Genomic DNA, 23,332 nt, shown 5'->3' on the forward strand with positions numbered 1-23,332 from the left:
TCCGATAGCTTGTGGCGTTTACTATCAAATAAACCTGTTGGACTTTAACCTGGTGTTGTGAGACTTCTTACTGTGCCATCAGGTTCCACAGTGCTATTCTGAAGAAGGGCTTCTGGCCATTATTAATTCCACATCATCACATTACTCCAACATCATTACAAACATGTTAGCTGGTCATCATCAGACTGCTGTTTATGGGAGTTTGCTGTATACAAATGGGTTGTCACGTTTTCTACATTTAAACAGTAGCAATTCTCAAAATGTACTTCATTGACTATTAAAGTGCACTGGGACATCCCAAAATCATGAAAAGCACAAGACAAATGTTTCTTTTTTTAACAAAAAGTCACTTTTAACAAAAATTGGGAAAAAAATCAATTGCATCCTTAAGGCTGAGTTTTCGGAAATGTAATTTATTATCTACTAAAGTTAAGCTGCCTGACTGGAATTGGATTAAACCACAGCAGGTGGTTCAAATATCATCAGTAAACAGTTCGAAAATGTTCTTACAGCACCACTGATACAGATTTCTTTAGTGACATTTCCTTTATATAGAATACTGGTGAACATAACCCAGCAACATTTTTCATGATCAGTCTTTTACAATATGATTCGAGGTAAACTAAAATAAATATTACTGAACATATTCAGCATCTTATAGTTTTCTTCTTAAACTACATACATACATATGCATCAATAAAATAGAACTTTGTAAGCAGGCTTTTGGCTTCCTCTCAGTATTAAAACAATGACTGAAATCAAGGCAGGTTGTTTCCTTGTAGTTTCTTCATTACAAGGCAATCTGTAGGTGCATTTGTAAAAAGAGTTCCAACAAACACATGTGTCCCCCAAAGCTTGTGCTGGATAACTTTACAACAGCCCAGATCTTCTATGCGGAAACCGAGATGCCGATAGCGCTCATCTGTTTCAAACAGTGTGTTATTTGTGTACGGTCCAAAGTACTGGAAGAAATTGAAGTAAAATGTTACTATAATCTTTTAAAGTAAAGTTTATTTATGAGTCACAAGTAGGCTTACATTAACACTGCAGTGAAATTACTGTGAAAATCCCTAATCGCCATACACTGGCGCGAGTTCAGGTACACTGAGGACGAATTTAGCATGGCCAATTCATCTAACTAATACATCTTTCACATTGTGGAAAGAAACCAGAGCACCTGAAGGAAACCCACACAGACACGGGGAGAACGTGCAAATTCCGCACAGAAACCCAAGCCGGAAATCGAACCTGGGTCCCTGGAGCTGTGCTACCCTTTACATCAATGTTTTACTCGATAAACAAAGCTGTTGTTACTTGTAAATCTGATTGCAAGGCTTGTACATTTAAACTCCTGATACGATAATGTAGACCTTGATTCAACTACAAAACTAAAAACAGCAACATTCAATACAAGAAACTGCACCATATTAGATACTGAAATCACAAAAGCTCCCTGCTTTGACGTGGTCATACATCTTTGATGAACAAGGCCAGATACTGGGGTGATTTGCAAAGTTTTATTTTGACTTATGAGATAGCATGGTCTTTCAAGTTGGTTGTCCCTGCACTTAGCGAATTGCCCCAGACCCTGGTAAGGGTCCCATGTTCAACATGGCAAATGGCAAAACCAGTCAATTTCTGGTGGTGAAGACAATATAACGAGATCATTGAGGAACAATGGCTGCTCACAAATAGGGGATCCTTCAGAAAGACTTGTGTTTCCTCGAAGCCTGCATGAGGAATGCGATAAGAAACCACCTCATGTACTCTTTTCCTATGACATTCTGTTCACAGAAACTGAAACTGAGCGACTCCTAAGAGCATCTGAGGCAGAAAACGCAAGACTGTTTGTGGAGGGCCTAACTTTAGGCAGGTCACGGCTACTTTTTGACCTCCCGAAATCTTGAGTTTTTTTTAAAATTATATTTTGCCCTTGCCTTTAAAACATGGATCTATGTGTGTGATCAAGTTGGACCGAATAATAGTTCCAGCATTCCGATCCTGTTTTGGGCTGAACTTCAGATCGGGAACCCCAAAGTGGGTGTGAGAGGATCCTGGAGCAAATTATTACTGCCAGAAAGCTGCTAACATGCCATCCGTGGGCTCTAGTCAGATCAAGGGAAGCACTCACCATATGGAAGATTTGGACAATGTGTGAAGAATTCCCACAATTGGCAATTGAATTGGCCTAATTGGCTATCTGCCATTGGCAGACAGGTAGAAACCTCCCCCCCATCCCTCTCATAAGCCAACTCCTTGAAAATAGGCCAGAGGAGGGCATATGCTGGCATACAGGCATGGAGAGTGGCATAAAACTGTCTGTATGTCCATCTCAAAAATACTGGGGAATAATGGGTAGATCCTCTGCCCATCAAAGCCAACACACAACCAATTCTAATGTCACCTTAAAATGTATTTGTTTCTGTTCAAAGAACAGTGCCACCATGGCTCCTCTTCACAGGCAAGATTTCATTAAAGTTCTTATATAAATGTAACGCAGGTTGCTCTTCTCTTCCAGACAGTCCATTTCAGTTAACTTTTTATGACAGGGTTAGATGGATTTTTGACTGACAAGGGAGTCAAAGGGTTAGAATTATAGAATCCCTACAAAGGAGGAGGCCACACTGACAACAATCCCACCCAGGCCCTATTGGGGTTAGCTAGGAAAGTGTGGCTGAAGCCATAATCTGATCAGCTACGATTGTATTGAATGGCATAGTGGGTTCGCAGGCCAAATGGTTGACTGCCCCTAATTCAAATATTCATCCCACTTTCTGGAAACTCCCTGTGTTGCACAAGTTTCCATCATATACACAAGACATTATAGAAAGTTAGTGATACTGTAACAAGATATTTGCTCCGTCATTTCAAACCTCAGGTTTAAATCTTTAGGTGGGCAACACAAGAAAATTGAAATGTTGCAAATTTCTGGCATGAAAATAAATTCCCACAAATAAGCTAAACACAACACCAAAAATCCCCTAAAGAAAAACTCTTACCCTAATAAAAAGGCTTAATTTAAAAACTCAGAATCCCTACAGTACAGAAGGAACTCATCAAGCCTGTACCGACAATTATCACACCCTATCTCCGTAAACCCACGTATTTGGCCTGCTTACCCCACCCCCCCCGAAACTAGGGTCAATTTAGCATGGCCATTCAACCTAACCTGCACATCTTTGTGGGCAGCACAATAGCACAGTGGTTAGCACTGCTGCTTCACAGCTCCAGGGACCTGGGTTTGATTCCTGGCTTGGATCACTGTGCAAACTCCACACAGACATTCTCCCTGTCTCTACGTGGGTTTCCTTCCACAGTCCAAAGATGTGCAGATTAGGTTGATTGGCCATGCTAAAAATTGCCCTCATTGTCCCGAGATGTGTAGCTTAGAAGGATTTGTGGGTAAATATGTAGGGATATGGGGATAGGGCACGGGTAGGATTGTGGTTGGTGCAGACTCGATGGGCAGAATGGCCTCTTTCTCTACTGTAGGGTTTCTATGATCTTTGGACCGTGGGAGAAACCGGAGCACCCGGAGAAAGCCCATGCAGACCTGCGAAGAACGTGCAGACTCCACACAGTTGGTGACCCAAGCCAGGAATCAAGCCCCGTTCCCTGGCGCTGTAAGGCAGCAGGGCTAACCACTGTGCCATATACTATGAAAGATATCTTCATTACAAAGAAAATCATTAACAATTAAGTTTCCCCAAACAGCCCTATAAGGAATAAATGAAACAATAATATCTGGAGGATACGTACCGCGAGACCTGAAGATGGATCAATAAAATCAGCCCAGTAACCCTCTGAACGAAGTGCGTAACAGATTTCCTTGGCACCATTAATGAACTGCAATATAAATAACCATTATTTAGTTTAAAACAAGATCACTTTTAAACGTAAGATACAAATATAGATGCATTTGGTTTTGTTCATTGTAATTTTTCATCAGTAAACGGAAAATTAATAAACTCAAACGCAGTCCTACAACTTGAAACCACATGAGGATTAATACCAGAAAAGCTCATTTCAATGGTAATTAAAATCACTTGGTAGAAAAATTACTAGTGATAAATGGCAGGTCTCTGCCTTGCAGGCACTGGGCAGCACTGACTGCTACGTTGTAAGCACAAACTTTGCTGAATTGCTGAGATCTATCAGTCTTCTAGATAGGATGTGGATACATTATGGGCAGTTAACTAATTGATTAGAACCAAGAAAAACTTGCAAAATAATAATGGGTGAAATATTGAGAAACTGCACTTTTGATTAAAATTACAGTTCTCTGTTGTGACACAAGCCTGAAAAACAAAATATGATGAAGACGAAGGTTCCCCTCTCTTGAGTCGAGAGTGTTCTATGTAAAAACTGTGCCCCCTATGGGAGGTTACATTGTAAAATTGACTATCCAACACATCTCGTCACTAAATTGATACATTTTGAGCGGATGTTACAGGGAAATTCTCAGGCAGAATAGTAATCTATTCTGCAGCTAGCCTGACTTATAATCTGCGAGGACCCAGTGTATTCAAATTTCAGTGCATCTTTCATGTACATAAAGACAATATATTTTGAGGGAAAGGTTAAGAGTACAAAGCAGAATTGAAAAAGATGAGTATATAGTTGTGAAGCTCTCTTAATACTATGAAAGAGACTGTCAGAGGGAATTAATGAATAAGGTTTATTACAACAATTTCTCAGGGCAAATAATGAGTATAGGTTATTAAGGGATCTCTATAAAGGTTAAATGCCTCATGACAATGGAGTAGGGAATCAATGTAAAACTGCTATATGTTAATACATAAACAGAGACTGTTTACATGGGTGAACAGATAGCTAGTATGCCTGGTGCACAAGCACTAGGGAAGAGTCTACAAGGACCTGAAGAGACATAAAACAGATAGTCCTTAGGATAGTAGACACACTGCCTTTGAACATCGCAAATTGTTTAATGTAAAACCTAAAATCAGATAATGTTGGAAAGTAAGTAATACCTTGCCTATGTGACTTACATTGCATAAATATTGCATGGTTCTTCAGCTGGGTAGAGTGCCCCAGAGAACTTTGTTGGGGTTATGCTCTCCCAATGCATTGACTGATAAATGATCATTTTGTACTGGATCTCCTGATATTCTTTTGTACAATAATTTCCACAACAAGCCAGACTTTTGAAGCAATACAGTGTGTCAACACATAAAAGACTAGACTGAAACACATGTTAGTTGGTAGTTATTTTCACTGTTAAATATATGTTTATATGTCAACAGCTCTTTTTGCCATTTAGATAAAGGCAAGAAAGACTAGAGCTACTCCTCAAAGTACAATAGAATTTACACAACAGTTAACTCTCCTGCATCCTTATTTGCTTTATAAGTATATAGGGGGAGATGCTCCCATCCAGCTATGCTAATCCAATCCAACACTGGCATCTCCACATCTAATTTATTAATGCAGCAGGTTGGGAGATTTCAGTGGGGCTGGATTAGCGTGATTCGCACTGAGCGTCCAGCCCAAGCGCCTCTCAGCGCCAGATTTCTGGCGCCATCAGCTCTGTGCCAAAAATAGGCACAGAGCTATATTATGCATTCAGGGACTCATTTAAATATTATTGAAATGTGATTAGCAGTAGCCTCTCCCGGCCAACGGGGTCTATAGTAGCTCCCCACTTTCGGGGAGCCAGTGGCCCAATCCCGCTGCAGTGAAGACGGTCAGGGAGTGGGTGGGTGCCCTCTGGGCATTGGCACCCTGTCAGTGCCAGCTTGGGCCCCACAGTAGTGCCAAAGGGGCAAACTGCCAATGCGCAGGGGCACTCTGGAAACTACCACCAGGCATGGGGTAGTGCCAAAGAGTGGGGCACATGAGGGCAGGGCCCGATGGGGTCAGGGCCCCACTGCCACTCTGCAGTTGAGACTGGTAGGAGAAGGAGGGTCGCCAGCAATCGGGAGGAGGAAAAAAAAATCAGAAATTGGCGGCAGGTGGGGGGATGGGGGTGTGTGTGTGTGTGTGTGCATGTGCTTGCTGGTATTGCAGGGGTCGCAAGACTGTCTGGCAATAGGGAGGCTGGCAGTGTGAGGCCACTGCACATGTGCCGATCTCTGCACTGACAGACTGACGCACGCACAGTAGCCTTTTCAGCCCACTGATTCAGCCTCTCCAGCAGGAGCAGGCCCCAGCCCCTGAAATTTAATGATATTCACGTTGGTGGCCTCTGCAATGCACAGAGTGTGAGAGATTCTTCTCTAGACTCCCATTGAAAATTCAGCGTGAATTACTCCAGTTTTCATGTGAATTCGACTCTTAGAATTGATTTGGGTGAATTTTGGCCATAGTTTACAAAACCTTATATGCTGTGCATTTCAAGTACCCACATACATATTTATGTTGGAAGCACCTTTATAAACTTGTTGATGCCATCCACTGCACTTAGTATTTACTCCCTCCATCTCCAACACAGTATGACTGTTGTATGAAAGAGCAACTAGATGCGTAGTAACAGCAAAGTGAGCTTTTTTCGAACAACACCCATCATCTACAACAAGAATAACAAGAGGAGCAAGATGGTGGGAAGACCATCAACAGCTGGTCATTGATCATTGTGACTCAGACAGTGACACTGTTCTTTCATTATTGCTGCTTCAAAAGCCTGGAATATCAAGACAGCATCATCAGGGCAATGACTACAAATGGGCAAATAAATGTGGTCTTGACAATGTGGCATAGATCCAATGAATAAATGATAGAAAACTCACCCTGCCACTTGTGGTGGCACTGCTTAAAGTTTAAGTTTATTTATTAGTGTCACAGGTAGGCTTACTTTAACACTGCAATGAAGTTACCTTGAAAATCCTCTTTGCTTTGCCTCAGTGTTACACCTCCCAGTCACTGGGAGCCCTATGCTCCAACCAGCTCCACTAGATTGTTTCCTAACCTGCAATATGTTTTGCTATTTAAACAGAAAAATAAAATACCTGATTAAAATTAAAAACCGTCACAGAATACATGACTTCAAAATGGGGATTGAATATTATCTATAAGACCTGGTCCAAATTATCCCCAAACTTTTAAAATTGCTGAACCTCATGGCTGTACTTGATCTCGATTCCCTGCGTGCAACAGGAGATTAACCAGCATTAAGTGATATGTCTTGATGTCGTCTAACTTGCCAACACATGCTATGGTGTTTTCATTTCAGTTGTGTCCGTAACAGTATTTTTCTCAATTGCTTTTAAATCGGACTGTGAGAAGATATTCCAGTTAAGAATCCTTGACTCATGTTTTTCCAAACACAAAAGTTTTTGATCTATTAAAACATTTTGTTTTGAGTCTGACTCAAGGTCTATCTCCTTGGAACAAATGTTTCTCAGCTTCTTCTTCCAGCTCTAAGCCATGTTGGCTTTTGTCAAGTAAAGACAGAGAATGCTACAAACACGAAGAAGGTCAGATAGCACCTGTGAAGGGGGAAACATATCAGGCATGATCTTACTGGCTGTTTACACCCTGCTCCAAGCAAGGACCGAGAATTTGGCACTCAGCCAAATCTCCATTCACTGCAGTGGGACAGAAAATCCGGAAGATTCTGCCCATTGTCATTAACCTGAAAAGATTAATTGTTTTTTCTCTTCACAGAGGCTATCTGATCTGCTGAATATGTTCATCACTTTCTGGTTTTATTTCAGATTCTCGCCATCTGCTATTTTGGATTTCAGAAAAGTGTTAATTGATGAGTGTACATTTTTTCTTTTGTTGTTTCAACAAAATACTCCTTCCAACATGTGTAATGCCCTATTCTCTCCTAGGCTTTCATTCCTTCACATGGTCACCCCAACACTAAATACAACTAAAAAATGAACACCCTCCTTCATGTAATTTTTATGTTGAATTTTTAGAGTCATCATGGGTCAGTTTTGTTGCCAAAAGACAACTTTTGTTTCCGTGACATTTCAAACTCTGCCTCCCCTCCTAGTTCCAATTGCCCCATTCCTCCCCGGATAGTTGTGATTCCTGCATGGCCCCCACTGTCAACCTAGGCTCCAACATTCAGACATTTAACCTCCCATAACCTTTTTTTACATGTCTTGTTCCAGACAAATGTTTCCCTCACCCTTCTCACAATATCTGGTCTCTTGCTACTTTCTCCTAGCCCAATTGACCACATCTCACTGTTCATTAGGCCTAAACATTTGGATCTTTTCCCAATTTTTTCTAGCATCTTTATAAAGAACTTAGATTTGCCTTCACAGATCTATTTCTCTTCACATGTCTGCAGAAGCTTTTATAGTCAGTTTTTATGTTTCCCACAAGCTTACTTTCGTACACTATTTTTCACTACTTAATCAATCCCTTTGCCTTCCTTTGCTGAATTCTAAACTGTTCCCAATCCTCAGATCTGTTGCTTTCTCTGTATGCCTCTTCCTTGGATCTAATATCTCTAATTTCCCTTGTAAGCCATGGTTTAGACACCTTTCCCATTTTACTTTGCACCAAACAGGAATGAACAATTGTTGCAGTTCACCCAGGCTTTCAGTGTTTGCCATTGCTTATCCACTGTCATCACTTTAAGTAACATTCTCCAATCCATCATAGCCAACTCGTTCGTACCATTGTAGTTTCCCTTATTTAGATTCAGGACTCTAGTCTCAGAATCAACTGCACCATCCTCCATCTTGATGAAGAATTCTATCATTTTATGGTTGCCTATTCCCAAGTGGCCTCTGACAACTAGATTGCCAGTTATTTGTACTATTACACAATACCCAGTCTAGATGGCCTGGTCTCTAGTTGGTTCCGCAATGTATTGGTCCAGAAAACCATCCCATATACACTTCAGGAGTTCCTCCTCCATGATATTGCTATTGATTTGATTTGTCCAATCTATATGCAAATTAAAGTCACCCATAATCACAGATGCTCCTTTATTGCATGTGTCCCTAATTTCCTGTTTAATATCATTCCTAACATCAACAGAGGTCAGAAGTCCTACATATAAAACCCCTGCCAATATTTTTTGCTCCTTGGTGTTTCTCAACTCTACCTATATAGATGCCATATTGTCAAGAGCTAACATCCTTCCTCACTTCTTTAACCAGCAATGCAACTCCACTGCCTTTACCTTTCTGTCTGTCCTTTCGAAATAGTGAATACCCCTGGATGTTTGGTTTCCATCCCTGGTCACCCTGCAGCCATGTCTCCGTAAACCCAACCATATCATACCCATTTGGATCTATTTGCATGATTAATTTAACCACTTTATTGTGAATGCTCCCCCCACTAAGGCTCAAAGCTTTGAGGCTTGTTTTTTTTAAACATTCCTTGTCCCGCTCCCATAATCTTTGGCAGTGATTAATTGATTCTTGCCCCTGATTTCTCTGCCTATCAGTTTTCTTATTCTCCTTTCTCTCTTTTGTTCTTGTTTGTTTCCCCCTCCTCTGATTCCTCGCAAAGGTTCCCATCCCCTGTCATTTTAGTTTAAATCCTCCCTAACCACTCTAACAAATAAAGTTTATTTACTAGTGTCACAAGTGAACTTACATTAACACTGCAATGAAGTTATTGTGAAAATCCTCGAGTTGCCACATTCCAGCGCCTGTTCAAGTACACAGAGAGAATTTAGCGTGGCCAATGCATCTAACCAGCATATTTTTTGGACTGTGGGAGAAAATGCGTGGCATGGTAGCACAGTGGTTAGCACTGCTGCTTCACAGCTCCAGGGACCTGGATTCGATTCCCAGCTCGGGTCACTGTCTGTGTGGAGTTTGCACGTTCTCCCCTTGTCTGCGTGGGTTTCCTCTGGGTGCTCCGGTTTCCTCCCACAGGCCAAAAATGTGCAGGTTAAGTTGACTGGCCATGCTAAAATTTCCCCTTAGTGTCCTGAGATGCGTAGATTAGAGGGATTAGTGGGTAAAATATGTAGGGATATGCAGGTGGAGCCTGGGTGTGATTGTGGTCGATGCAGACTTGATGGGCCGAAGGGCCTCTTTCTGCACTGTAGGGTTCTATGATTGGTTCTACGATTGAAACCGGAGCACCCAGAGGAAACCCATGCAGACATGGGGAGAATGTACAAACTCCACAAAGACAGTGTCCCAAGCCGCGAATTGAACCCGGGTCCCAGGTGTTGTGAGGCAACAGTGCTAAATGCTCCCCAAACATGTTTGAAAGGGCATTTTACTAAACAAAACCCAAACAAAATAATTAATTACAAAGCCAGAAGTTTGGACAGTCTATTTATATACATTTAAATGAATTCTTGTTAAGTTTATATATATATATCCTATTCCATGTATAATAGGAATTCTAGACACTAAGGCACTTTTCTATTGATGGTATGTTCAGAATGTCAACAGTCACTCCATTTTCAGTAGTATTCCATTATAAGTTGAATATCATGCCTCTTATCACATGTAACTTTATGTATGTCCCGAGTGGAGATCAGCTGTACAAAAAGACACCAACTTCCTTCTGTTGGATTACCATAGGAGGTTAGGAGCACAGATACACAGTGAAAATGGGAGAGTGGGGTCCGAAATGCCCATCTGTATGCTTTTCTCCACTCCACTGAGAGTCTGTGTGTCCTTTTCACAAATTATGTTGATCAGCACTTGTCACAAGGCTGTCTCACTTTTCCAGAAAGATGTTGCGACACTGGTAAGCACTCCAGGATGTCATTTCTGTTGTTCATGTAGTGTTTGTGAGCTTGTGAAACTGTGAGTAACAGATTTATTGCAGCATACAAAGGATCCATGCAGTGTATTACTAATTACTTTTCTTTCTATGGTTCAAATGTGGAAATTTAGCATTCATCTATATTGAAAGTATCCGTAAATTTATATAAAAATGTACGCAATCAACAGATCATCATCACGCAATTCACTAAAACGAAAAGCCCTGCATTTTCTTCAGATTTTCTCTGAACACTTCCAGTCATTTCTTGCTGTTTTGCATTAACCTTTGTGTGCTTATTTCATTGGTCTTTACAATGGCTACTATGAATATGAAATTTGAGCCAACGTAAATGCAATTAACTTTTTTTTACAGCAAGATTCCAAAATCAATGTTTTTTCCCCCCAAAACTACTGGATTTTTATAATGTGCCAAAGTAAATCTTTCCAACGATTCCATTTTAACGGCCTGTAATTTGTTGTGTATTCCACAAGCATCACACCAATGGTGTAGTTTTCCAGGGCGTACTCTCCCCCAGCTGGGAGGATGAAGCAGTTGAAGTCATGGACTTCTCCATGGTTATGAACAAAATTGGATAAGCTAATGATTCGAAATGTAGCATTCTAGTTTTATTTTTAATCTTCTCTCCCTTGCCTGCAGCATCAAAACTCAAACAATAAAACTTGGCTGAACAATTAGTTCTTCAGTCACCTCCTCACTATATAACAGTGATGGCACTGCAAACAAAAAATCATTGGGTGTGAAGTGTTTTGGGACACCCAGTAGTAATGAATAATTTAAGTTCTTACTTTCTCCAAGAATCAAATAACATTTCCCGCTTCATCTCGGCATGCTGAAATACGACTTGGATATCTACAGTGCAGCCAATGGTGAATTTACAAAAGAAACAACTTTGCATTTAATTGTCAATTGTTGCTGATTAAACTGGCATAACTCAGTTATTATTTAGGCTGTCTGCATGATGTCCGGGTGTTTCCATTTCATTGGCTTCACATTCAGGTCACTCTCATGTGACTGGGCCAACACAGCCAAGTAGCAGCTTGTTCCCCAGACCATCATGATAAGAACATAAGTAATAGGAGTTGGTATAAGTGATGTAGCTGCTTCACCATTCAATAAGAATCATAGCTGATCTTCTACTTTGTCTACAACTTCTCATGATATCACCATATCCCTTAATATCCTGTCAATCCTGGCTTAACATGCTTAATAACCGAGCATCCATAGCTCTAAGTGGACAATTCCAATGGTTTTTAACATTGAGTGAAGAGGTTACTTCTTATCTCTGTACTAAAATGTTAACATTATGCACAGCGAAATATTATGCAAGAGCTGAATAGGATTCAAGATGGCGCTGGAGCAAGGCAACTTCTTGTGAGCTATCCTAGCACACCCTCTAATTCTATCCTTTACTCTCGTTCTATGCTCTTAAAACTTAACTCTAACTCTCTTAAAACTCTCCAATATTGCACCCTAGCTATGACTGTAACACTATATTCTGTACTCTCTTCTTTCCTTCTCCCCTATGTACTCTATGAAAGATATGTTTTGTCTGTATAGCGTGCAAAAAACAATGTTTTTCACACGTGACAATTAAAAAAAAATCAGCTGCAAGCAGAGACACATTAAGAACTTTTCAGGACATCAAGCTCTCACATTTTTATACCATTTTACTGCAGAAAAGGTCTCAATGACCATCAATTGCTTTGACAAAGAAAAGCAAGAACAGCAATTTGCTGCATTGGTAGTTTCAGGCATAGGTCTGTGTTCCCACTGATTGCAACGCCTATTAAAGTAATCGCCACGTTTATAATTTTACTTCAACTAAACAATTGAAATTTCACCCATGACAAAAATCAAAAATAAATGAACTTACATCTTTAAATTTAATAAACATGGGTGTTTGCCAACTTAAGTTATAAGTTTTGTGGCATGGTGGCACAGTGGTTAACGCTGCTGTCGCCTCACAGCACCGGGGACCCGGGTTCGATTCCCGGCTTGGGTTACTGTCTGTATGGAGTTTGCATGTTCTCAAGTGTCTACATGGGTTTCCTCAGGGTGCTCCAGTTTCCTCTCTCAGTCTGAAAAACGTGCTGGTTAGGTGCATTGACTTGAACAGGCGCCGGAGTGTGGCATCCAGGGGAATTTCACAGTAACTTCATTGCAGTGTTAATACGAGCCTCACTTGTGACTAATAAATAAACTAGTTTAAAAAAAGTGTCCAGCTTGGGCTTTCTGGTTATTGAGGCTGTTAATTCTGAGAAAACAAGTCATTTCAGAAATACTTCCTGTTGTGTGGTTAACAGTGTAAAATTACCTGAGAACAAATTTTTAAAAATATTTACAGGTTCATTCACTACTGCACATATTCTTTTAAATAATGGAATGGATTGAAGATACATTTTTGTCAGAGAAATCACAACAAGGGCAAGGTTCTTGGCCATTCATGTCAACCCTTCAATTAATGACAGGATCAAAGTTTTGAAGATGCTTGGATAATAATTTAGGTGAGGAAATATTACACAAGACCAAAAAACATAGGAGCAGAGGTAGGCCATTTGGCCTATCATGTCTACTCTTGCTATTCAGCGAGATCATGGCCCACCTGATACAATCCTCAGCTCCATTTCCCCGCCTTATCCCTATAATCCTTGATTCCCTTACTAATCGAAAGTCTGTCTATCTCAGCCCTGAACATACTTAATGACCCAGCTTGAACAGCTCTGCAGTAAAGAATTCCCCAGACTCACTACCCTCAGAGAAAAAATTCTGAGACTGTGAATGGATCTGAAGTACAATAAACTGTCTCCAATTTACTCCAATACTGGTCGCCAATATTCGTCCTTTGCAAAATGAAGTTTGATGCATTGCGTAAACTCCATTCAGCATAATCTGACACCATACAGTTTAATATAAAAGCTGCTTAAAATTTGTAAAATAATTTTCTTTTTTGTGGTTAAGATTTATAACTTTTTTGTTTTTAAAAAAACAACTAATCTCAGAGCAGTCAAAAGTATTGCTGAAGCAAGGGTGCCATCTACGGGTATCAGCAAGAAAACACTGCTGGACAGAATATCTCACCGTTCTGAAACAAAAGCATGAAATGCTACCAGGGCTGGCCATCAGAACTGAAAACAGCAAAGGCTGGAAATATTCACATCAAACAGTTGCCGAAGTCTTGCTGCCCTTCACACCGGTGTGTGATCTTATGGTATTGCCGATGGTGCATCCCTGCTGCGGGTTTCCCGGCGGCGAGGGACGCGTTCAATGGGAAACACCGATGACAATGGTGGAACCGTGCAAGAGCTGTGTATCACCTCCCACCGCTGCCGAACACACCATGGAGAGGAAGAACAATCCTGTCCTAAATCTGCAGCACAACACAGATTGAACCTTTTCATGACCTTTCAACAGAACTGTCTGAGGGGTATACGTTGCTCAACGAACTCAGTCAGTTTGCCCCCCAGCAGCACTTTTCAAGTGCCAGCATTTTGTCTCCTCCTGCCTGCCTGTGAGTAAAGAGGTTTCCAGATGATTACTGTATTAGTTGACCCCAGCATAGTACTATAGAATCCCTACAGTGCAAAAGGAGGCCATTCGGCCCATCAAGTCTGCACTGATCACTATCCCACCCAGGCCCTATCCCCATAACTCCCCGAATTTACCCTCTGACACTAAGGGTCAATTGAGTGTGGCCAATCAACCTAACCTGCATATCCGTGGACTGTGGGAGGAAATCCACGCAGACACGGGGAAAATGTGCAAACTCCACACCGACAGTGATCCAAGCCAGGAATTGAACCTGGGTCTCTGGCGCAGTAAGGCAGCCGTGCTAACCCCCGTGTGGCCCTTGGTTGGCTCTTGGCAATCTTTAAACTAGATTTTAAACTGAAATGTCAGAAAGCTGTGTGAAGGAGAATGCTAATGACTAAAAGCTTTTGTCACGTCCTGGAGTACCAAAGCCTCAGTAGACTAAAATATGACCTTCTGGATTGCTTTCCATCACCACAGCAGTTCGAGTGGAATTTTGGAGAATATTTCTCCCCCTTTTGGGCTTGTTTTGCTACTGCAAAGAATACATGGCTCTGAGGGTGGAAGCAAGATGGGATTTGTGGATTATGGGGAGGGGACAGAAGTGTTTAGCTACAATGGTCAGACTATCATGATGTAGTCATGATGTGGAGACACCAGCGTTGGACTGGGGTAAACATAATAAGAAGTCTTACAACACCAGGTTAAAGTCCAAAAAGTTACAGATAGTGTGGCATGAACCCAAGATTCCGGTTGAGGCCATCCTCATGTGTGCGGAACTTGGCTATTAGTCTCTGCTCAGCGACTTTGCACGTGTCATGAAGGCCATAATCCTTGATTGCCTTACTGATCAAAAGTCTGTTTATCTCAGCCTTGAACATATTTGGGATCATACCGGGATCTTGGGTTCATGTCACACTATCTGTAACCCCCATGACTTTCCTGGACTTGCAAAATCTCACTAACTGTCCTGTCTGGAAACATCACTTCAACTTGTGCTTAATGCTCTGTCCACTTACATTGTCTATGCCTTTAAGACTTGATTAGCTGTAAAGACTCGCATTCCAACCATTATTCTGTAAATTGAGTTAGTGTCTTTATATGCCCTGTTTGTGCACAACTCCCACTCACCTGACGAAGGAGCAGCAAGCGCTCAAAAGCTAGTAGCGTTTGCTACCAAATAAACCTATTGGACTGTAACCTGGTGTTGTAAGACTTCTTACTGTATCATGATGTAGGGCAGAGCTGCCAGGTCTTTACCCACCTAGCAATTTTGTGCATTTGTGGGTGGTGTGTTCCTTTAAAAATAAAACTGTTTATTCAGCCAGCCACACCCAACAATTCTCTGGCTCTCACCAATTTTAAAAATTATGACTGAGCAGATTAAGTGAAGCTTACAAGTAAGAAAAGACAAGATAAATTGAGTAGTACCAACAAGATGCTGTCAAGTGTTAAGGTCCCGAGTTGGATTATAGGAAGGAAGGCTGAAAGAGTTTTTGATCATAGCTAAAAATCCATTTTCCCTTTTGAGGTGCAGTTCATATTTTCCAATAGATTCATATTGATACCGATATTAATATACGTTACTTACTTTCTCAAGTAGCTGTTCTCGTTCCTCCTCTACTGCTTCGTTCCATGAAGTCATATCATTAATACTTTTTTGGGTCACAGTAAGTACAGTGAATCCAGCAACTGGAGCCTCAGGAAACATAGATTGAAAATCTGAGGAACAACGTGAAGGCCAAGTCAAATCTCTGGCTTCAGCCACAAACCATTATAAATATCCTCACTCTATTCATACCAGTCTGAGCTTTCAGTGTTGACACTACACTGGTTGGCTGATGATGATGAGTTGAGTGAACCTGAAGCATGATCCACTAGTGGCAAGAGAAAATAATTTCCTCCTTCCACAGCCAATAAATTAGAAGCATTCCAATTGCTGTACTTTCTGGATCATTGAACAAACATTAAAAAACTGCAAAAACAATTGTTAAGATGCATGATCGGAAGAAGTTTATTAGTATCACAAGTAGGCACAAATTCATATTGCAATGAAGTTACTGTGAAAATCTCCTAGTCGTCATACTCTGGCACCTGTTCGGGTACACTGAGGAAGAATTTAGCATGGCGAATATACCTAACCCACACAGCTTTGGACAGTGGGAGAAAACCAAAGCACCCGGAGGAAACCCACACAGACACGGTGAGAATGTGCAGACTCCACACAGACAGTGACTCAAGTCGGCAGTCAAACCCAGGTTCTTGGCACTGTGAGGCAGCAGTGCTAACTACTGTGTCACCATGCTGCCCTACTTAGTAGTTAATGAATAGGAAAGCATCTGTGACACAGGGCGGAATTTTACCAGCATGTCCGCCTGAAGCCAATAGAGAATGCTGTTTTCTGAGCCGAGCCTGCCCCCAGAATTGGGCCAGGCGTGCCGGTAAAATTCCGGCCCAGAGTCTGAACATAGAGGTATCCTGAAAAGGGATTGATAATTAAACAAACACAGGGTCCCCACAGGGTTGATAATTAAGCAACCTACAGGGTTTGGAAGTTCTGTTCCAAACCTTGGAACAGTGTGAAGCTCATCCACACACACACACACACACACACATAGTATTTCTGTGCAAGGATAATTAAGAACATAAGAAATAGGAACAGGAGTAGGCCATCTAGCTCTTCGAGCCTGCCCCACCATTCAACAAGATCATGGCTGATGTGAAGTGGATCAGTTCCACTTTCCCGCTTTCTCCCCATAACCCTTAATTCCCTTGTCTATCAGAAACCTATCTACCCGTGACTTAAATATATTCAGCGAGGTAGCCTCCACCATTTCAATGGGCAGGGAATTCCAGAGACTCTCCACCCTTTGAGTGAAGAAGTTCCTCCTCAACTCCAATCTAAACTGCCCCCCCTTATTTTGAGGTTGTGCCCTCTAGTTCTGCTATCCTTTCTAAGCGGGAAGAATCTCTCTACCTCCACCCTATCCATCCCCTTAATTATCTTATATGTCTCTATAAGATCCCCCCTCAGCCTTCTAAACTCCAACGAGTACAGACCCTGTCTATTGAGTCTCTCTTCATAGGCTAACCCCCTCATCTCAGGTATCAGCCTAGTGAACCTCCTCTGCACTCCCTCCAAGGCCAACATATCCTTTCGCAAATGCGGCAACCAAAACTGCACACAGTACTCCAATTGCGGTCTCACCAGTACCCTGTACAGTTGCAGCAAAACCTCCTTGCTTTTATATTCTAACCCCCTCGCTATAAAGGTCAACATTCCATTTGCCTTCTTGATCACCTGCTGCACCTGCAGACTGGGTTTTTGCGATTCGTGCACAAGGACCCCCAGGTCCCTCTGCACCGTAGTATGCTGCAGCTTTTCGCCCTTTAAATAATAATCCCTTGTACTATTATTTCTACCAAAGTGGATAACCTCACCTTCGCTAACATTATACTCCATCTGCCAGGTCCTCGCCCACTCACTCAGCCTATCCAGATCTCTCTGCATTGTAATTTACTTACAAGGATGCATTTACCGGCTACCATAAAACAAATTCCATTTAAAGAAGCAAAAAAATACAAGAGACCTTTTCGTAGAAGTTCTGGGCAGGTTTGTATTGCACATTCCACCTTTGCATTCTCAAAGTAATTTTCTGCTATAGTGATTTCTTGTGGTGGAGGTTCAGCTTCATTTCCCTGAAATAAAAAGAAGAAACAAAGGATTATTCTCCTGGAAAATACTGATGACAGGTCATTGCAATGGGTCTCATTGTCATTCTTCTCCAACACCGCAAACTGAACAGTAGTCACACAATAACATGACAATAGGCCACAATTTTCCAGCCCCGGCAAAATCAGTGGAAATTTGAATGGCTACCTGCATCTGCTGTGAGGCAACCCACTGCAACAGAGCCATAAAATTCCAGCCTACGATCAAAAGGATTAGCTCGGCATTAGAAGTCACTAAGTGAACTAAATTTCCATTAAAAACCCCACGCACACAGCAGAGTCATTGAGACATACAGCATAGAAACAGGCTCTTCAGCCCACCATGCCCAGGCCAACATCAAATTACAATCTATTAATCTCATTTACCAGCACTGGGACCATTGCCTATTGTGCCTTGGCGACTTAAATGCTTTTTGAATATTGCAAGAACATTTGCTTCCACTACCCTCATGCAGCGTGTTGCATAGTTCCACCAACTTCTGGGTGAAAAGAATTTTCCTCAGGTCTCTTCTAAGCTAAGTACTCCATAAACCTGGTCTTGGACACCTCTGCCATGGGAAAAAGATTCTTACAATCAACCCTATCCATGCCTCCCATAATTTTGTATACTTAACCAGATCCCCCTCAACCTCCTCTACTCCAGGGATAGCACAGCCTTTCTATTCTCTCATCATAGCTGAGATGTTCCATCCCAGGCACACCCTGGTGAATCTCACAGTACCGTCTCCAGTGCAATCACATCCTTCCAATAGTGTTGGCTGCGTACACAATATTCCATCTGTGGCCTAACTAATATTTTATAAAGTTGTACTAAGATCCCACTGCTCCTATATTCTACGCCCCGAGTAATGAAGTCAAGCATTCTGTATGCCTTTTTCACAATCCTATCTAACCGTGCTGGCACTTTCAGGGATCTATAGACTCATACCCCAAGGTCCCTTTGCTCCTCAATACTCCCCTAGGAACCTAGCTCTCATTGTGTATATCCTACCCTTATTAGATCTCCCAAAATGCATCACCTCACACTTAGCTGCATTAAACTGCATCTGCCATTGCTCTGCCCAACTTACCAGCTGATCAAAATCAGTCTGAGATTATCCCCCTATCAACAACACTACCAGTTAATTTTTAATGTGCAAAGCAGCTTTACGCTTCACAGGTTTGGAAAGTAAACATTTTTACTCTCCCCAATAATAAATTTGAAGACATCCATTTGCAGCAACATTATTAGAGACATGAAGTTGTGTCAGTGGTCACAATGGGTGGAATGTTGTGGAAATGATGGGGTCTTGACCACTGGTGTGACAGTTAGCGAGGGCCCTCTGCCACCTCCTGCCTGCTGCACTTTAACAACCCAGTGAAGGAACAGCGATATAGCTTTAAGTCAGGATGACTTGGAGGGTGGTGGTGTCCCCATGCACCTGCTGTCCTTGTCCTTCAAGATGGGAGAGGTCTCAGGTTTGGAAGATGTCGTCGAAGGAGTTCTGGTGAGTTGCTGCAGTGCAATAGGTACTGATGCACATTGTTGCCACTGTGCATTAGTATTGGAGTCAACGATGAAAGTGGTGGATGTGGTGCCAATCAAGCAGGCTGCTTTGTCCTGGATGGTGTTGAGTTTCTTGAGTATTATTGGAGCTGCACTCATCAAGGCAAGTGACAGTATTCCAACATACCAAACTTCTGCCTTGTTGTCAGAGGATTGGCTTTGCTGAGTCATGAGGTGCTTAGCCTTTGCACAATTCCTAACCTTTGACTTATTTTTGTAGCCACGGTATTCATATGGTTAGGCCATTTGGACCCTTTTTTCTGCTTTTCTCTTTTTTCTTAACTGGGATCTCTCCCCGTCCCCCTCTTTTGTCCCTTAGCTGATATATTTGCTGACTGACTAACAAAAGTTAATGTTCCAGAAGTGCTGTTCACTGACACTTGAGCTAATCTGGTGATTTGCCACAACATTCCAGAGGACTCCGCCCTTGTTACTAGGCGAAAGCAAACGTAACAAGCAGTAGAACATCCTATAGCTGAAATGTCACAAACTCCACTGACTACAAACTTACATAGCACATAGAGACACAGAATGAATGGATTTTGTAGCAATCTTCTTACCTGCCAGATTGCTGATTGCCAAAAGTCGCACCCCCCTCCCAACCAACCCCAAACCCGAGTAGTGACCAATTCTAAAGGTTTGCCCGGCCGAAGGTGTGTGACCATCTTCTGGTACAAAGTGTCCAGGTAGCTTACCATTCTGTGATGCATCAGTGCTTGCAGGTTGGCCTCCAGATCAATAACTTTGAGCTGAAGCTCGTCAAGCGACTGACACTTAGCGCAGACGTGTTTGCCCAGGAACTCCCACATTCAAAACACATCACTTGCCTTGCCATCGTTATTAAATAAAAATTAATTTATTCCTTTTTAATTAATTAATTTTAATGAACACTATTATTCCCAAAAGCTTTATTACTATTACAACAAAATCTGATTACTAATAAAACCTTAGTGTCACCAACAATTTTATCAGCTCTTTGAAGATAAAAGAGGACAGTCCACACACTGAGCCCCACCATCAGCACTGGTTCTGCTCTCAGTCTCACACCAGTCTGCAATCTTTTAAGCCTTCAGTTCCCCTCCAGGCCTTGATGCACAAAAACAGAGACTGCTTCACTATCTGAGGATGGTACAATGATGAGTGCACATTCTGATTTCTGATCTTATGATGGAGTGAAAATCATTGATGTGCAAGCTGAAGATGGTTAAGCCTAGGACACTACCCTGAGGAACTCTTGCAGCAATGTCCCGAGAGTGAGATAAGTGACCTCAACAAGCACAAACTTGTGCAGGGCATGACTCCAACTAGTTTTCCCCTGATTCCCTTGACCTCAGTTTTGCTAGAGCTTGTCATTGCCACGCTCAGTCAAGTACTTCTATTGTAACATTTTATATTACGCCTTCAAGCTTTTGGTGTGACCAGCCATTATGGTATAATGGGAACACTATTCATGGCATTATGGTATAATGTGAATACCCGGTCAATGAAATGAGACTCCAATTAACCAGCAATATTTGACAGATGGCAGCAAAATGATAGCAGAGACCAAAATAAATGGGGTGAGATCTAGGATCAAAAACATGTCTCATGAAATTTTGGTCATTAGTTCCAAAAACAGAATGGAACTGTTTGGTACTGTTTGATATAACTGGAGGTTAGAACCACATGTTCCACTGAGAGTTATTATGAAATATAAAGCATAAACAGCAAGAAAATTTCACATTATTAGGCAAGGACAGCTTTTTCCCTTCATCATACTTTTGAATGGTCCTGGCATATATTAAGCTGCTCTTTCTCTTCATTCTATCTGTAACTGCAGCACTATATTCTGCACTCTGTTCTCTCCTTCTCCTTACTTACTCTATGAACGATATGTTTTGTCCTTACAGTGCAAAGAAACAATACTTTTCACTGTATCCCAATACATGTGACAATAAATCAAATTAACTCAAATCACAGGAGGTTGAAAATTTGATACGAGAAGCCCACAATTTAATTATCAAAAATGGTGCTGTCTTGCCTGAAATTCATTGACAAATTGTGCAAGAACGAACTCGTGCTTCTCACTGGTTAACGGCTCAGTTAACACATCTGGAAGTGTTCTGTGTGTTGAGATTCTCTTCTGATTAGCAATACCATTAATATGGGTATCAAACCCTATGTTACCCGGCAGCTGAAACCGCTGGTCCTGAGGTCCAAATGGCCCCATCTTTTCATCGGGCCATATAGTCTGTAAACCTGGTAATTAAACACAGTGTTTTATTTAAACTTGACTCAATAATATTCAACATATACATGACAGTGCAAGAAAGTAGAAACAAAACCATCACAAATAATCATTACGAAACAGCTTCAAGGGAGCTATGTTTCAAAATATACAATTGCTTATTTACAGATATATTCTCTCTGTTGGTATGACATCACTGCTTTTAAAGTAAGTTGGAAAGCAGAGTGTGAAGTGACTTTCGATTGTAGAGTGCAATGCTTCCTCAGTGATAGAATGAAATGGATTTTTATTAAGTAAATAAGCAATTTAAATTCACTGGTCTGTATCATGTATTTATAGGCAGGACATTTCCTACTAAAATGAATGCAGGTTGTACAAATGGTGTCGCTGCAGTGCCTGTTGTAATTCAGCAATTTCCAGCAATATGTATCTGCTATCAACTCAGTAAAAAATATAAAGTATTGGCCTGAATCTATCTGGAATGCCGGTGTTAATCTGGTCACGTGGTCATTGGAAGACTATCAATGGGTTTGAAACAGGCTAGTTGGACAACGTGATCGGAACAGGCTTGGTTGGTCAAAGGGTCTGTTCCTGCGCTGTACTGTTCTTTGAAGCAGCAGTTAAATTTATTAACTTGAATTGAAGCTGATGAGAATTAAAGCATTCGGCATGTTTTCTTCAGCAAGAAAAAGACACCAAAACTATAGCTGGAATTTTCTGGCCATTCAAGTCCTGCTACAAGTGAGAACGGAGACTTTGGTGCTCAACCAAATCTCTGCTCATTGCAGTGGGGCCAGAAAATCCCACTGGCGCAAACAATCAAAAAAAATCCACCCCCAACCACTGGGCTGCACAGTAGCACAGTGGTTAGCACTGCTGCTTCACAGCTCCAGGGATCTGGGTTCGATTCCCAGCTTGGGTCACCGTCTGTGTGGAGTCTGCACATTCTCCTTGTGTCTGCGTGGGTTTCCTCCGGGTACTCCAGTTTCCTCCCACAGTCCAAAGATGTGCGGGTTAGGTTGATTGGCCATGCTAAAATTGCCCCTTAGTGTCCAGGGATGCATAGGTGAGAGGGAGTAGTGGGTATAATATGTAGGGATATGGGGGTAGAGCCTGGGTGGGATTGTGGTCGGTGAAGACTCGATGGTCAAAGGGCCTGTTTCTGCACTGTAGGGTTCTATGTCTATGTCTAACCACTGAAGTTTAAGATTATGATGGGAATCTCAAAAATTAAGTAGAGCAAATTGTTCATCATGATGAAGGGCTTTAAACAAAAGGAAACTAATTAAAAACCAGGAGGTTAGGAGGAAGAAGAAAGGCCAGGAAGAACTTCGGCACCTGAAGGAAATAGAATAACTCAGTAGCTACAAGTGAAGTCCACTGTAGACACTTCATCATGTAAAGAGTAGGAGAACTTCCTGAAGACAAATTAAATCAGTTCAATAGATATCTGGATACATTTTTAGAGAGGGAAGGAATTATGCTTTATGATGAAGAGGGCAGCTGCCAATCTCCAAAAAAAAAGTACTAATGGACTTCTCCGTTCCTACACGTTATCTATTCTTCCAAATATTTTAAAAAACTGGATCACGCTTCCTTCAACATTCTCATCTCTGTTA

At 41.6% G+C, this 23,332-nt stretch overlaps 1 protein-coding gene across 3 annotated transcripts in view; it reads right to left on the bottom strand.

Annotated features, from left to right (window-relative positions):
• Window positions 1-81: 81 nt before the first annotated feature.
• mmadhcb (metabolism of cobalamin associated Db) overlaps window positions 82-23,332 on the bottom strand; it is a 31,210-nt gene continuing 7,959 nt past the window's right edge. For all 3 annotated transcript variants that reach the window (XM_080198296.1, XM_080198298.1, XM_080198297.1), the window contains exons 4-8: window positions 21,507-21,724; window positions 17,799-17,907; window positions 15,800-15,930; window positions 3,760-3,846; window positions 82-962 (exon numbers count right to left, since the gene is read on the bottom strand). In XM_080198296.1, the coding sequence (XP_080054422.1) occupies window positions 759-962; window positions 3,760-3,846; window positions 15,800-15,930; window positions 17,799-17,907; window positions 21,507-21,724 (749 nt within the window). In that variant the 3' untranslated portion in view covers window positions 82-758. The remainder of the gene's footprint in view (window positions 963-3,759; window positions 3,847-15,799; window positions 15,931-17,798; window positions 17,908-21,506; window positions 21,725-23,332) is intronic.

This window comes from Carcharhinus amblyrhynchos, chromosome 11, assembly GCF_965287045.1.
Source record: "Carcharhinus amblyrhynchos chromosome 11, sCarAmb.v2.hapA, whole genome shotgun sequence".
Classification (NCBI taxonomy): domain Eukaryota; kingdom Metazoa; phylum Chordata; class Chondrichthyes; order Carcharhiniformes; family Carcharhinidae; genus Carcharhinus; species Carcharhinus amblyrhynchos.